This window comes from Physeter macrocephalus, chromosome 8 (genome assembly GCF_002837175.3).
Source record: "Physeter macrocephalus isolate SW-GA chromosome 8, ASM283717v5, whole genome shotgun sequence".
Taxonomy (NCBI): Eukaryota; Metazoa; Chordata; class Mammalia; order Artiodactyla; family Physeteridae; genus Physeter; species Physeter macrocephalus.
The window spans coordinates 48906140-48919426 of NC_041221.1; the positions used below are offsets into that span (position 1 = coordinate 48906140).

At 41.3% G+C, this 13287-nt stretch overlaps 1 protein-coding gene across 3 annotated transcripts in view; it reads right to left on the reverse strand.

Moving 5' to 3' along the window:
* Positions 1-5345: 5345 nt before the first annotated feature.
* Positions 5346-13287, reverse strand: part of DAB2 (DAB adaptor protein 2) — a 53903-nt gene continuing 45961 nt past the window's right edge. Inside the window, exons 12-16 of one of the 3 annotated variants that reach the window (XM_007107780.4) lie at positions 10118-10750; positions 9268-9377; positions 8612-8682; positions 7025-7060; positions 5346-5729 (exon numbers count right to left, since the gene is read on the reverse strand). In XM_007107780.4, coding sequence (XP_007107842.2) covers positions 8617-8682; positions 9268-9377; positions 10118-10750 — 809 coding nt within the window. In that variant the 3' untranslated portion in view covers positions 5346-5729; positions 7025-7060; positions 8612-8616. Of the gene's footprint in view, positions 7061-8611; positions 8683-9267; positions 9378-10117; positions 10751-13287 lie in introns of all 3 variants that reach the window. The other 2 variants (XM_007107779.4, XM_028492875.2) reach the window with 2 other exon arrangements.

Sequence of the window (13287 nt, forward strand, 5' to 3'; positions counted from 1 at the left end):
TAAGCATTTTCAGAACTCTAATGGAAAACTGATGAATTCATAAAAGTGCTAACAAAAGATCAAGATGGAAAAAAAATTAATTACATGGGACTGAGTGAACTGATGAGGATGATTATAATTTTTGTGACTTTCTGTTGGAATAAAAAAAAAAAAGAGTAGTGATAACAGGTAGGGAGGCTATGAGCTGTAGTCATGTGATATGATTATTGATGACTGCCCAAGGCACGATAACAAAAATTGTATTTATTTTGAAAACAGAAGTGCATTAGTTACAGTGGGAATTTTTACATGCTATAAAACAGTTTTATGAAAAGATTTAGTAATGAGTTCCTAGCTTTACAGGCCAGGGAACATATCTTATCTTTAAACATTAGGTACTATTTTCTCTCAGAACCATTTATGTTCTTATACCTTGTCTGTGTGACTTCTCATTTACTAAATATCAATGTTGTTGAAGATTCATCTATTTATATTTATGAAAACTGAGCCTCTTAAACCTTATACAATTAAAAAAAAAAGAGAATCCGCCTGCCAATGCAGGGGACACAGGTTCGATCCCTGGTCCGGGAAGATCCCACATGCCACGGAGCAACTAAGCCCGTGCGCCACAACTACTGAGCCTGCACTCTAGAGCCCACAAGCCACAACTACTGAGCCCACATGCCACAGATACTGAGCCCACGTGCCACAACTACTGAAGCCTGCGTGCCTAGAGCCGGTGCTCCACAATAAGAGAAGCCACTGCAGTGAGAAGCCCGTGCACCGTAACAAAGAGTAGCCCCCGCTCGCCACAACCAGAGAAAGACCATGCACAGCAACGAAGACCCAACGCAGCCAAAAATAAATAAATAAATAAAATAAAAATAAAAAACATTGAAACCTCCTGTGCAGTGACTTGTAGTTTCCCTCCCCCTTCCATTTTATTATGTGGGTTGACCTTCATGGTACTAACTCACAGAGACTAGTCCTATACATTCTTTAGCTTCTACCTTCTAGTAAAAGTGCCTTACCATTAGCTTTGCTGACTGTGCTCTCAGCTGTGTTTCTCTTCTGCCCTGAGGGTGCTATGGAGTCAAAGACTGCCCTGATCTACATTTGGAGGTTGGCCAGCTTGGGGTTAAACTATGACCCAGGCACGTGGGAAACACATTAGCTAATCTGTCACCCATTTCCAAGGCCCTCTTGCCAGGACTGGCTTCATGGGCATGTGAAGTAGCACAGGGCTCAGCACTCAGGAGGGCCCCAGGCTTTGTTTAATGTTCTGCTGGTGCCATCTTGAAATTCTGAATTTTACCTTGGGACTTCTGTTTTGAAAGCAAAGTTTGATGGGAAAGTGGAGCCTGTGCACAAGCAGAAGAAATATGCACTGTGTGTCCCCCTTTCCGTGACACCCCATTTGCACAGAGTGTTTATGTTGCCCTGTGAACATGGCATTCAGGTGGATTTATGATGTGTGGGAGTGCAGTGGCTCAAAGTAAAAGTGAGTATAAGGTAAGTGTGTTACGTCTAAGACTAAGTTGGGGGGTGAAGTGGCTGTGGGTGGGACACTGACAGCCCTGAGAAGTCACACTCTCTGAACCAGAACTTCCTTCCAACCCACACAAAACCCCACAAATGACCAAGAAACATTATCATATCTTCCTTACTAGTGTTCCTTCCCTGCATCAGCATCCATGTAATGCTGAAAATAACAATATAGAAGGAAAGGAAAAATAGGGCAACACGTAGTTTCTTTTTTTTTATCTTTTTTTACTCATTAGTGAGATGTACTGGTAGGATACACATGTGTCAAGAGGTGAATTAAAAACAGTTGAGTTAGCTTTGTGCAGTGTTTCTAACGGTTCTGGGAAGAATGAAATACGTGCAAATACATGTGCATATATGAGTTATGAAATACAAAAATTGTGTAATTTCAGTGATTCCACATATAAATTAAAGATTAGAGTTAAAATTCACGCTAATATTTTAACATTTTAATTTTGCTTTACTTAGAACAACATTAAATGGCAAACAAAATACATCATGTTAAGAGAGAGATTTCAGAAGAAAGGCGATAGCTTTATATTTTATTGCCTTTAATGGTACTTTTCCCCTGCTTTTTGAACAATGGATTTTTGCTCCATTTTTGTTTTTATTTTGCTCTGAGCCCCACAGATGATCCAGCCAGCCCTGCCTCTTCCTTCCTATAGAAGTTGGTAAAGTTAAAAGCTTGATTTCCCAGCCTCCATTACACTTAGCAGTGGCCACGTGACCACATTCTGGCCAGCGAGCCATAGCTGAAGTCCACTGGAAAGGCCTGGGGAAAACCGAAATGCCTGGTTTGAGGAGCAGACATTGATTGTACTGCCTTTCCCCTTCTGCCCTCCTTGGACAGTAATATCCTATTTGGTGCTATGCAGCCATCTTGTGACCATTAGGAAATAAACATAAGAAAAAAGCCAAAGGCTATAAAAGTTGGAGTGGAAAGCTAAGCGTCTGTGTCCTTGAGGGTCTTGTTGAGCTGCTGAGCCAACACCAGCAGCCATCAATCTAGACTTTTTTGTGAAAAAAATAATCCCCTACTAATTTTAGCCACTGTGAGCCTTCCATTACTCTTGTCCATTCATTACTAGTGGACTCGTGGGCCCTGAACTGCCTGCCTTGCCCAAGTTCTTTCATCAGAAGAAGAAAATTCCTCCTTCTTTCAGCCCTATTGTTTCCACCATCAAGGCTCTCTACCAGTTTCACAGGCCAGTGAGGGAGACAGGGAGGCAATGTCCTATTGACCCTTCCTTCTCTTCCTCATCCCTCTCTGCTATAGCTCCTGTGTTCCGGCACTCCTCTTAGCTGCTCCCAAACGAAAGGTTCTGTGATGATCCATCAGTGTAAGTAGGTACCTGGTGGAGGCAGCCTCAGACACACCCCAGAAACATCCAAAACCCAGACTCAGACCAGTCGGGTCACCCTGTAACTTTTGGACCAGCAGTAATTTCTCTTTCTTACAATTAAGGTAAGATAATAGAGATTGAAGTCAAGCAAATGAAAAAGAATTGACAGAAAACTCCACAGCTAACATCATAAGGAAAACTCAGTCTGGAGCCCCCTCATAGTTGGAGTTTTTTTTTTTTCTTCTTCTTCTTTTATGATCACTCCATCTTTGGTGCCTGCAGAAGCCCAGTTTCCTTGCCATGAGCAGCTGCCACTGTCATCTCCCTGGAGACTGTCACTCGTATGATTTCAGCACATGGTAGAGGTCCAGTAATTAAGCACATGCTTTCAGAGAAGCAAGGGAGAACAAGGGGCTCAGTCCCTCACTAAGTGAGACGACACCTGGGTGGGCCTTGTCCATCAGCATTGCTGTAATTAGGACACGTTAACAGGGCTGCTGCCGCCACAGCCCGTGTGTGTCCATGTTTGGCATATCGACTTAGGACATGAGACGTAGTTGTTTTTAATAGAAGGGGGTTCGTTAAAACATAGCATTTCCCAGCAAGAATTAGGCATTTTATTATTTAGCAATCTCCTCCAACGGTTATAATAGCTTAAATATTTACCAGGCACTGTTGGGGAGCTCCTGTCTTTCACTAAGAGACTTTGTATTGAAGCTATTCCAGGAATATGGGTCAGAGTCCTCACTTGTCAGCTTATTGCAGGGTCAACCAAACTCCTGAGTTAGCTATATCCTCTGTTCTTTCCCCTTCCTGCTGTCAGAACAGGAAAGACACAGAATCATCCTCTGTTTGGCTCTCAAGACATGATGGTTAACATTTTGAAGGAGGAGTTTGAAATCACTGTCTGAAAAGATCTCCCTACATAGCTGAATGAGACCTCAGCTATGGCTCATTGTCCAGAATGTGGTCACATGGCCACAGCTACGTGCAAGGGAGGCTGGGAAATCAAGCTTTCAGCTTTACCAGCTTCTATAGTAAAGGTAGTTAAGATGCACAGTTTCACAATCAAATATCTTGGAAACCACTCAGAGAGTTGAAGCAGATTGTAGCCATTTTAAAGCATGGATGACATTCTCAGATGAGCTGGAACAACAACAGATCCCACCTTGCAGAATTCCAGTAGCAACAGAATGAAGTTATGTTGTGTAAATGGTAAAGCACTTCACAAATGCAAGATTATTTTGAGAAAATCACTACCTTCTCCCTTTGTATTGCCTGTGGAGGCCCAGGCTGGCTGTTAAAGTTCAGCTTTTAGCTTAGATCTATGTGATGCTTAAATGAAACCCTCTTCTGCGATAATAGTGTTACCCTAAAAGCTGAATTCCTGGCTTACAGGTGTGAACACCACTGCTACTAAGAGACTCTAAAGAGGTCTGTTTCTACTTTGCAGGGACACTTCAGGAAGCACCTCCCTCGGCTCGGTCAACGGTAGTCCCTACTGCACTGAAGTGAATGTCATCCCTTGTACACACGAGCAAGGGTTAACCTCTGGCAAGATCTTGCTTAAACCACATGGCAATATCACACAGGTTCAGTGGGTTAGATACACTGCAGAGCATTTGGATAAGCCACATAATTTGTGCAAGCTGTGCTTATCAGCAGCCTTCTCCAGTTCATCTGTGGTTTACTGGAAGCTGCTTACGTGTGGAGTCTGTTTCTCTATAGTCAACTCCTTGTCAGAAAGAGACCAAATGTTTCAGTTAAAGGGAAAGGTAAGGCAGTACTAGCAAACATCCCCTAACAGTAAATGCCAATCAATGATACCTACTCTGTCAAGTTCATCTTATTCCCTAGAGGAGTCAAGTTTAACACCAAGACTTCTACACTCAAGCAGGGTCTGCCTTGGGGTCATCTTCCCTGTAGCTCTAGGTCTTCTTGAAATGAATGAGAGCCTTGAACTTTTTTAATAGGGGAGAGTGTTTAAGAGTGTCCTAGTGCTAAAGACATTTGAGCATCGGCCTGCCCACCTAACTCAGAAGCTCAGAAGCCTCTTCTGAGTAGCTTATACAAGTCTGGACCAGTCCACACAGTTGTGTTTTGGTGAAGTCAACATGGCTAACTGAAGAACAAGGGGAGGCAAAGGGTAAAAGGCATGAACCAACAGTTCACTAAAGAATGATTTTTATACTAGACATAATTGAGGTTGTTCTGGTACAGGTCTTGTCCGCTGGACTCCCATTAAACTCCCAGGGAAGGACTATGTATAGGTCTGAGAGAGAAAATAGAAGCTTGAAAGGCATGAGACAATAATTTACCTGTGGTCCTATTTCATGGATTTCCACTTTTTCATTCTTGTGACAATCCAGAATCTATTATAACTAACATTTGCTGACCTTACCCCGGTGTACGCTATACCTTGACTCTACTACGTCAACCGAAAGCAGGGGTCAAATGAACTGATGGTAACACATGAGATTCTGCCATTCCAGTTTATTGAAATGAGTAAATTTATAGCTTTCTTTGCATACAGAAAAGTGCACAAGAAAATAAGTATGTACAAAACAATTGTGTGGCTGGTCATTACTTTCAAAATTTTTCTACTTTCAAAAATTCAATTCCCTAGAAATAATAGCCTCCAGTTAGCACATTTAGGTATTTGGACATATAAAATACTATTTCAAGTCTGTGTTGATAATGACTGAGTGGGAAGTCAGATGGAAAATGATGCCATACGTGATCAGCTATTATCATTCAACGTAAAACCACAGGACTTTAGCTCGGACTACTTGGAGCTAATCAGTAGAGGTTCATGAGGCCACCATCTTGTTTAGATCCTGAGCAGTCATCCTCTTCTTCCACCTAAAGATAACATTGTATGTGGTTGATTAACACCCACAAGAACCTGAGCACTAGGGGTCAAGAGACAACATTAAAAAACCCAACATAAACAAAACAAAACTCATATGGCAAGAACAAACCCTTTGGACTGTGCTGACAATAGGACTGAAAATGAACTGGAAAAGTTTCCAAGGTTATGAGGAGAAAAATATTGCAGGCGTTAGATTTTTAATGATAACACTGCAGGTTTTTTCCCCCATTTATCATCCTACTAACTGTAAGACTGTGTGGCATCAAGAAAGCTTTCCAGTTACTTGATAAAGGCCTGGCATTACCCCCAATAAGCACCTAATATGTTTGGCACTATCACATGTAAAGTTGTGATGTGTTTCTCTTCAGAATACGGTCCTTCTTTGCTGAGTTGAGTTCAGTTTTTCTTCAACATGAACTGCTCTTCTGGAGCTTCAGCTCAGGAGGATGGCCTCCTATTCCATAGAAAGGATAAAGATTGTGCCCATTTGCAATTCTAGTTACTGGGATCAGAGATTACTGAGAAGGCAGAGAGGCTTCAGATCTGTGAATCATTAGATTTTTTTGCCATAAAACTCTGTTATTTGTGAAAGAGCGGTCATGTTATATAAACCCAGGAGTAAAAATGACTGAAAAGAGAATCAGAGGGAAAAGAAGAGGAGAGATGAAAAATGATTTTCCCTCATTTGCAATAGCTAGCAAGAGATTGGAGAAAGGACAATCTTGCCCTCGTGAGAAGAATAATGTTCAGAAAGAGAAGTTATATCTTTAAAAACGTTCTTAGGTGTGTTCAAAGTCCCCAGAGAGAAACTGAACTTGCTTCCATTTTACTTTAAAAATGCTCTGTAAGTGACGGTCTGAAGCAAGGTTTAAGAAGGTGCCTTGTTCTACCACAATCTTTAGGTTTTATGTTCTGAAACAGAACCCCGAAACACTCTGAACAGTAAGGATTTTAAAATTTATTCAAAACAGTATGATCTGAGGGGTTGTCGTGGCTGCATCGCCCAGCCAGAGGGTACACAGCACAGTGTTCTAGAAGGTTCTAGGGACACAATAAACAAGGGTTCAAGGAGGGAAACTACTTCATTTACATTTAAGCTAGAGAGTTTAGGTTCTTAATTTATTTAAAGCCATAGATTCAGTTTAGCTAAACAGAAAGTGGAAGGCATTCTACAAGTGGAAGAGGCAGCAAGAAATAAGGCAACAGATACTATGTCAAAGCTAGAACAGGGCAGAGGTCAGGACTTGTCTGCTTATTAGCTTTGTCCTTGACTACTAAGGCCAACCTTTTTGTTCCTCTGGATAGTCAGCATGCCAAGTTCCTAGAGAAGTGTGGAGACGAAAAAACCCATGGTTAGAAATTTTGGGTTGACTATCAATGTATTAAATATTAAGTCATTATTTTAAAATGTCAGTCATAGTATCTCCTAGGACCGATTCAAGAGGATTGGATAGAATAGTCGATGTAGAATCTGTAATAAAGTGATTAACACAAGTGCTCAATAATGTTAGCTATTTTCTCCCATGGCAATTGTCCTCCCTACCCCTCAATCTATATATTTAGCAGGTTGACCAAAATTATCCTTCCTTCATGACCTAAAGAAGAAAAGGCCTCCAAAGAGAACTCTAGTCAATTCAATTTAGCGCAAGCAATCCTCCTAGACTTTCACTGCAGTTTGTTCCTTTCTATTGTTCGTGTGTGCCTCCCCTGGAGAGGAAGCAATAATGAGTCAAGACTTCTAGCCCTTCAACATCTTCCATATATTATGCTGTTTTATTAACATTAGAAATCATCTGGACGCTTGTTAAAATGAAGCTTTTTCTCAGCACTGAGGGGGATTCCTTAGGGCTGGGGCCCAGGAATTTGCCTTTTCAGTAATCTCACTCGGTTCTCTGAAGCTGATTTTACGGAAAAGCACTTTCAGAAATACTGTAATTACAGAAGTGGAGTGAGGGGGGCTAATCCAAATTGCAAATAAACTCAAATCTTATTGTTGGTATCAGATTTAAGATATTTATCTATTTAAAAGAATTCAGTTCTACGTGGGTCAAGACGTAGTTTGGTAGTCTCACTTGAATGGGGCAAGACTGAAAAAAAAATGGATTTGGGTTCTTTTCATCCTTCCTGCTGTTCACCCCTTTCGAAATGCAGATAAGTCTCCTCTCCTCCACTAACTTCAACCTTTTGAGATTAAAGTTGCTTCCACTCACTGTTGAGAAAGAAAACCATCCCTCCCCCTTTCCCCTTTCCCGGGTCTCAGTCTAAGGTGGTTACACACAGTAACTCATCGAGGATAAAACCCACCAGCAGACTCATGTGAGCTCATACTGCTTTTGAAGGAGGTACTGGCAGCTGTCACCACTTTGGGATTTAACACCACCAGACTAGTTCAGACTAATTTGAGGCCCCTCACAAAGAAATACGTATTGATTTGGGAGGCAGAAGTGTTGTGATCATGATCTGTTTGGCTGACCTGTTTGGTGGCTTCAGAAGGTCCCCAGATTTTGAAGCTTCTATAGAAAACTGAGTAATTATTAGGAAGCTTTGCAATCACTTCAATATGAAGGTCAAAAATCTAGAAGGCTATGTGTTATATTGAGTTTTACTTCCATACACAAGTGAAATATCTAAAACACAGGATGACAGAAATCCGTATCCATATGAGTGTAGTACTGTTTTTTATTTGTATGAGAACTCTATTCATAAATGTTCAGCCTATTCATTACTAAATTAGTTAAGTATAGTGTTCCATATCTTTTACTTCTCCATTACAGAGATTTAACTTCTTTCCGATTCTAAAATTAAAAGTTCACCCTTACCCCCATGCCACCCTTTTTCACCAAACCTAAGCTTAGTAGGATCTTCTACTTACAGAAGTTAGGCGAAGGGATTTCCAAATGGATCCCTGTATACATCAGAAGACGAGGATTGAGGAGAAGCCATCTATGGAGATAAAACCATCTAGTCAATAACTATAAGTACAATTGTAAGAAAACACCTATGATTAAGACTTCTCAGATCCCTTTAAAAAAAATCACTTAGGTCACAGACTAATCAGATATCGTATGGGTCTATGATGATTTGTGTTTGCCTGCTTGTGATTGATGTGTGTGTGTGTGTATTATTTACATCAAAACCAAGCTTCAGAATTATGTTTGCCTCCCAATGCAAAATATTATTTTTATGAGCTAAGTAATTATGGGTGGGAAATTAGGAACTTAAATCTTTGAAAAACTTTTAAAGATAGTATTTTGGCTCAATTTTCTTTCAAAGTGCTTTCCCGAGCTAGGTTAAGTGAGATACAAAGGACTTTTCTATATGATATTTGTTTCTCAAGTTCAGGAGAATAGTTCCTGCAAAAATAATCTTTCCCCGGTTCGAGTTGAGGTTTACACTGCGGTGGTTCTCGATGATAAATCTTATTCAAATGTCCTTTACGGTCAAAGATACAAGCAAGGTTAATTCAGGAGGCGGTAACTCTATGTGGCGTGTACTTTGGAGCACCATCTTCTAATAGTTGATACTTACAGAGGCTGGTGATGAACGGAAAGAATCTTTAGAGAAGGGGTTCTCAAATGCATTGTCAGCAGATTTGGAAACTGGCAGGGCACCTTGTCTGGGAGCTGGCTTTGGTAGTTCTAGAAGGTGAAAAAGTAGTCAGTAGACAAGCTTTCCCCAAATACATGCACAAGTTCTCCAGTCAGGCTTATCTTAGAAATTAAGTTCCATACTTTTGAAATTGACATCAATGGAACAAAAGTCACCACCAAATACCAGGACTCCCAGTGACTATTACAGGCAAATTCATCCCTTCTTGGAAGAGGAAGCCATGCATATTCACTTGAAGCGGAAGAGATTCAGAATTCCCCCACTTAAAAGCACCTACATGGCAAACCTTCACCAAGCCTTGAGGCCAACACAGAAGTAAATGCTCCGAGACATTAAATCACTAACACAGGACAGTAAGCATTCAAATACTGGCTGCATTTTGAAGCTCTTTTGTTCTACCACACCTTTTTAACTTTCCTCATTAGATGGGTAGTACGGTCCATACATACCTACTCATGAAAAAATGAGTCCTTATCATACGTACAGCCTCCAGGTGCCATGACCCATTGAATTGCAATAGCTCCTGGCAGCCCTTTTAAGAATTGTCACAAGAGGGCAGCATTGGGCCAGCCCTTAGAAACAGCTAACTAAGGTAAACAGTTAACCGCATAAGGTAAATGGTTAAGTGGTCTCCATAACCCCTGCTAGGCAAAAAAAGCAAGAGTAAAGCTATTGGTGGGTCGGGAGAAGGTTCTTCTGAGGGACTCTGTGGGCGCATGTGACAGTGAAATACTTGTTGGTACAGTTGACAGAGAAGTAGGTAGCTTACCATTGATCTTTCTCAACAGTTGATTAGCGTCAAAGTCATCATGGTCTGCATTCTCCTGAGGAATGCCAACTTTGTTGTTGAAATAGTTGGAGAAGGCACTTGAAGTCCCAGAGGAATTCTGTTCTCCTTTCCTTGCTGGCACAGTAGGTGGCTGCCGCAGTTGGAAGTCCTTAAACATTTCTTTCACTTCCTTGACTTCTTTGTCCCCAAGTGGGTCCAAGGCAACAAAGGCATCGCTGGAGACGTCCTTCGGAGGGCCAGTTCTGGGAGGTGGCTGAGGAGGAGTGACCAGGAGAGAGGAGAGCATAGAAGGGGGCTGGGCTGACACAGCAGGAGCTGGAAAAACATTGCTCTGAAAAGGATTCCCCAGCGGGCTGGTTGATGACCAAGTATTGGGTGTCACAGGTGCTGACGGGCCCCACACTACAGGGGCTGGAGGTGAAGCTGAGGCTGCAAAGGATGAAGGCTGGTTCCAACCTGGGACAGCTGGGCTTGTGGTAAAGACGATTGGCTGACTGAATCCTGAAGGCTGACCAGCCATCACAGCGCCCGGGACCATTGTAGTGGATTGACTGAAGACTAAGGGTGCTGGGTTCCATGGTCCTGTCTGAGCAGATATAACTGGCACACCACCTGAAGGAGGAGAGTGGGATAAAGGACTTCTCAGGAAACTAGCCTGAAGAGGATTCTTGAGTTTCAGAGAGTCAACTCTCCGGAGAGCATTTTTAGAGAGCACCTACATGCCAAACCTTTATAAAGGCTTGAGGCTGACATGGCTTTTATTCGATTATTTCCCTCTAAAGACGAATTAGCTGTAGCAAGCATTTAAATGCCGGTTGCATTTCGAAGCCCTTTCTTTCTTCCACACCTTTTTAACTTTCCTCATTAGATAGATAATACAGTCCATAAGTACCTAGTCATAAAAAAGAAAATGAGCCCTTCTCGTACGTACACTGATGTCATTCAAACAGCTAGAACAGAGCCTGTCAATAGCATGAACCTACGTGTTGAGTAAATACATTTACATATAGAAACCATGCCTGTTAGGAAGAAAATTAATATAATCCATCAGATACTCTTGAGAAGCTGATTTCATCTTTGCATTTGGCACCTGGCTCATGTCTGAGGTCTTATGGAGACTAGCTATCAGGCATGTGCATTAGGCTTTAACATGTTTACATCCCGAAGAAGCCATTTCAAAGCTTCCTTGCTTTTAAATGCTGCCAAGGTGGACACAGCTATATAAAAGGATGATAGAATTTCGTTGATGCCAAGATAGTTTCAGACTTTTATATACAGAAATGGAGAAAAGGCTAGTTTTCCTAGGAGAGCTGTTTCAAATAAAAGTGCTTCCTGCCATGTGTCACTCCCTAAACTTTGCCAGAAGTTAGAACAGAGTATTTAAAAGAGGAAGAGGAAGAGAGGGAGAAAAGATAAAGTGAAGCAAAGAAACAAACAAAAAAACCCACAACCCTTGCAACGTAGCTAACTGCCTGTATCCAGGCATCTGCTCTTTGTGGGGAAATGGCTCTATCACCTGCACCCTTGCCATTGTAGATTTGCAATTCATTAAATCACTGAAATCTAGGTCTCGCCAATGTGTGCCCTCCTCTTCTTGAGGAGCTCATTCCCTACATCTTGTTCTAATACGTAGCACATTTTCTCATCGGCCTCTTCCCAAGTGCATTAATGACCCAGTTAAACTGTCACCACTGACAGAAAACCTAAATTCAGCCTCAAACCCATTCACAAACGACACTCTGCTCTCAAAACCTATTTGCTTTGAGCTTTGGAGCAGAGCATTCTTTAGTTATGCAAGTTTTCTAGCCAAAGTAGGAGAAGGCCTTCAAACTTGGGTTAGGAATGTCTTTGTTTCCAGAGTGAGAAATATTTTTAAAATAATGTTCAGGGGCTGATATAGTAAGATGCTGTATCTTGAATTTTCTTGGGACCGGAGCTTGGTGTCACTTGACTCAACTGTCCTCAGGAACAACAGCCGTTTGGCCGTGAACACAAGGTGTGCTCACGAAGACTGCTGGCTTTCAGTGGTGGGTCATCTTACTAAATCAACATGCTTATTTTTGGGGTGAGGAAACTGGGTACAAGAATATTAATTATTACAATTGGGAGGGTCACAGTCTGTGACAGAGACTAAAACTCAGGCATACCACCTCCAAATCCAGCACCCTATCCTCCTGTTCTGTCACCTTGGCATCAAGGGACAGAACTATATTTTTTATTGGAATGTTAATTCAAATACTTATTTGACATACACAGAAATTAGACTTCATGTACACTCAAGAGTATACATACAGGCAGACCTCAGAGATATTGCAGGTTTGGTTCCAGACCACTGCCATAAAAGGAATCTGGCAATAAAGTGAATCACACACATTTTCTTGGTTTCCCAGCCCATATAAAAGTTATGTTTACACTATACTCTAGTCTAGTAAATGCGTAGTAGCATTATGTCTAAAAAAACAACGTACATACCTTAATTTACAAATACTTTATTGTTAACAAATGCTAACCATCACCTGAGCCTTCAGCAATCATAATCTTGTTGCAATAGTAACATCAAAGACCATCACAGATCACCATAGCAATGTAATAATAATAATAAAGTTCGAAATATTCCAGGAATTACCAAAATGTGATGCAGAGACACGAAGTGAACAAATGCTGTTGGAAAAATGGCGCTGATAGACTTGCTCGACTCAAGGTTGCCACAAACCATCAATTTGTAAAAAACTCAATATCTCCAAGGTGCGATAAAATGAAGTGCAATAAAGCGAGGTATGCCTGTATTCCTTTCACAACCAATCAAGGGAACAGTTCTCTTAGATCCTATAATACAGGCTTCTAGAAGTGGGTTGAGTTTGAACAAAGTTATTGCTGGCGTTTGAAAGCGAATTACTTAAATTTTATTAACTGAAGCCAGAGTCACTCACTAATAATTTACACCAATTGGATGTGCAAAAATTGGATAGAATTTTACCATCTTTCATGTTGGATGACTTGCCTTCCCTTAGGAAAATGTGTGGCTTTAGTCCTAGATGGTATTAGTGGGAGTGGTGGTAAAAGAGAAAAATACATTTCCCAGGAATTATTGGCTTTCCCAGGGTATACTTAGGCCAGCCTTCATTCCCGTCTACCAGATCCCATGCATC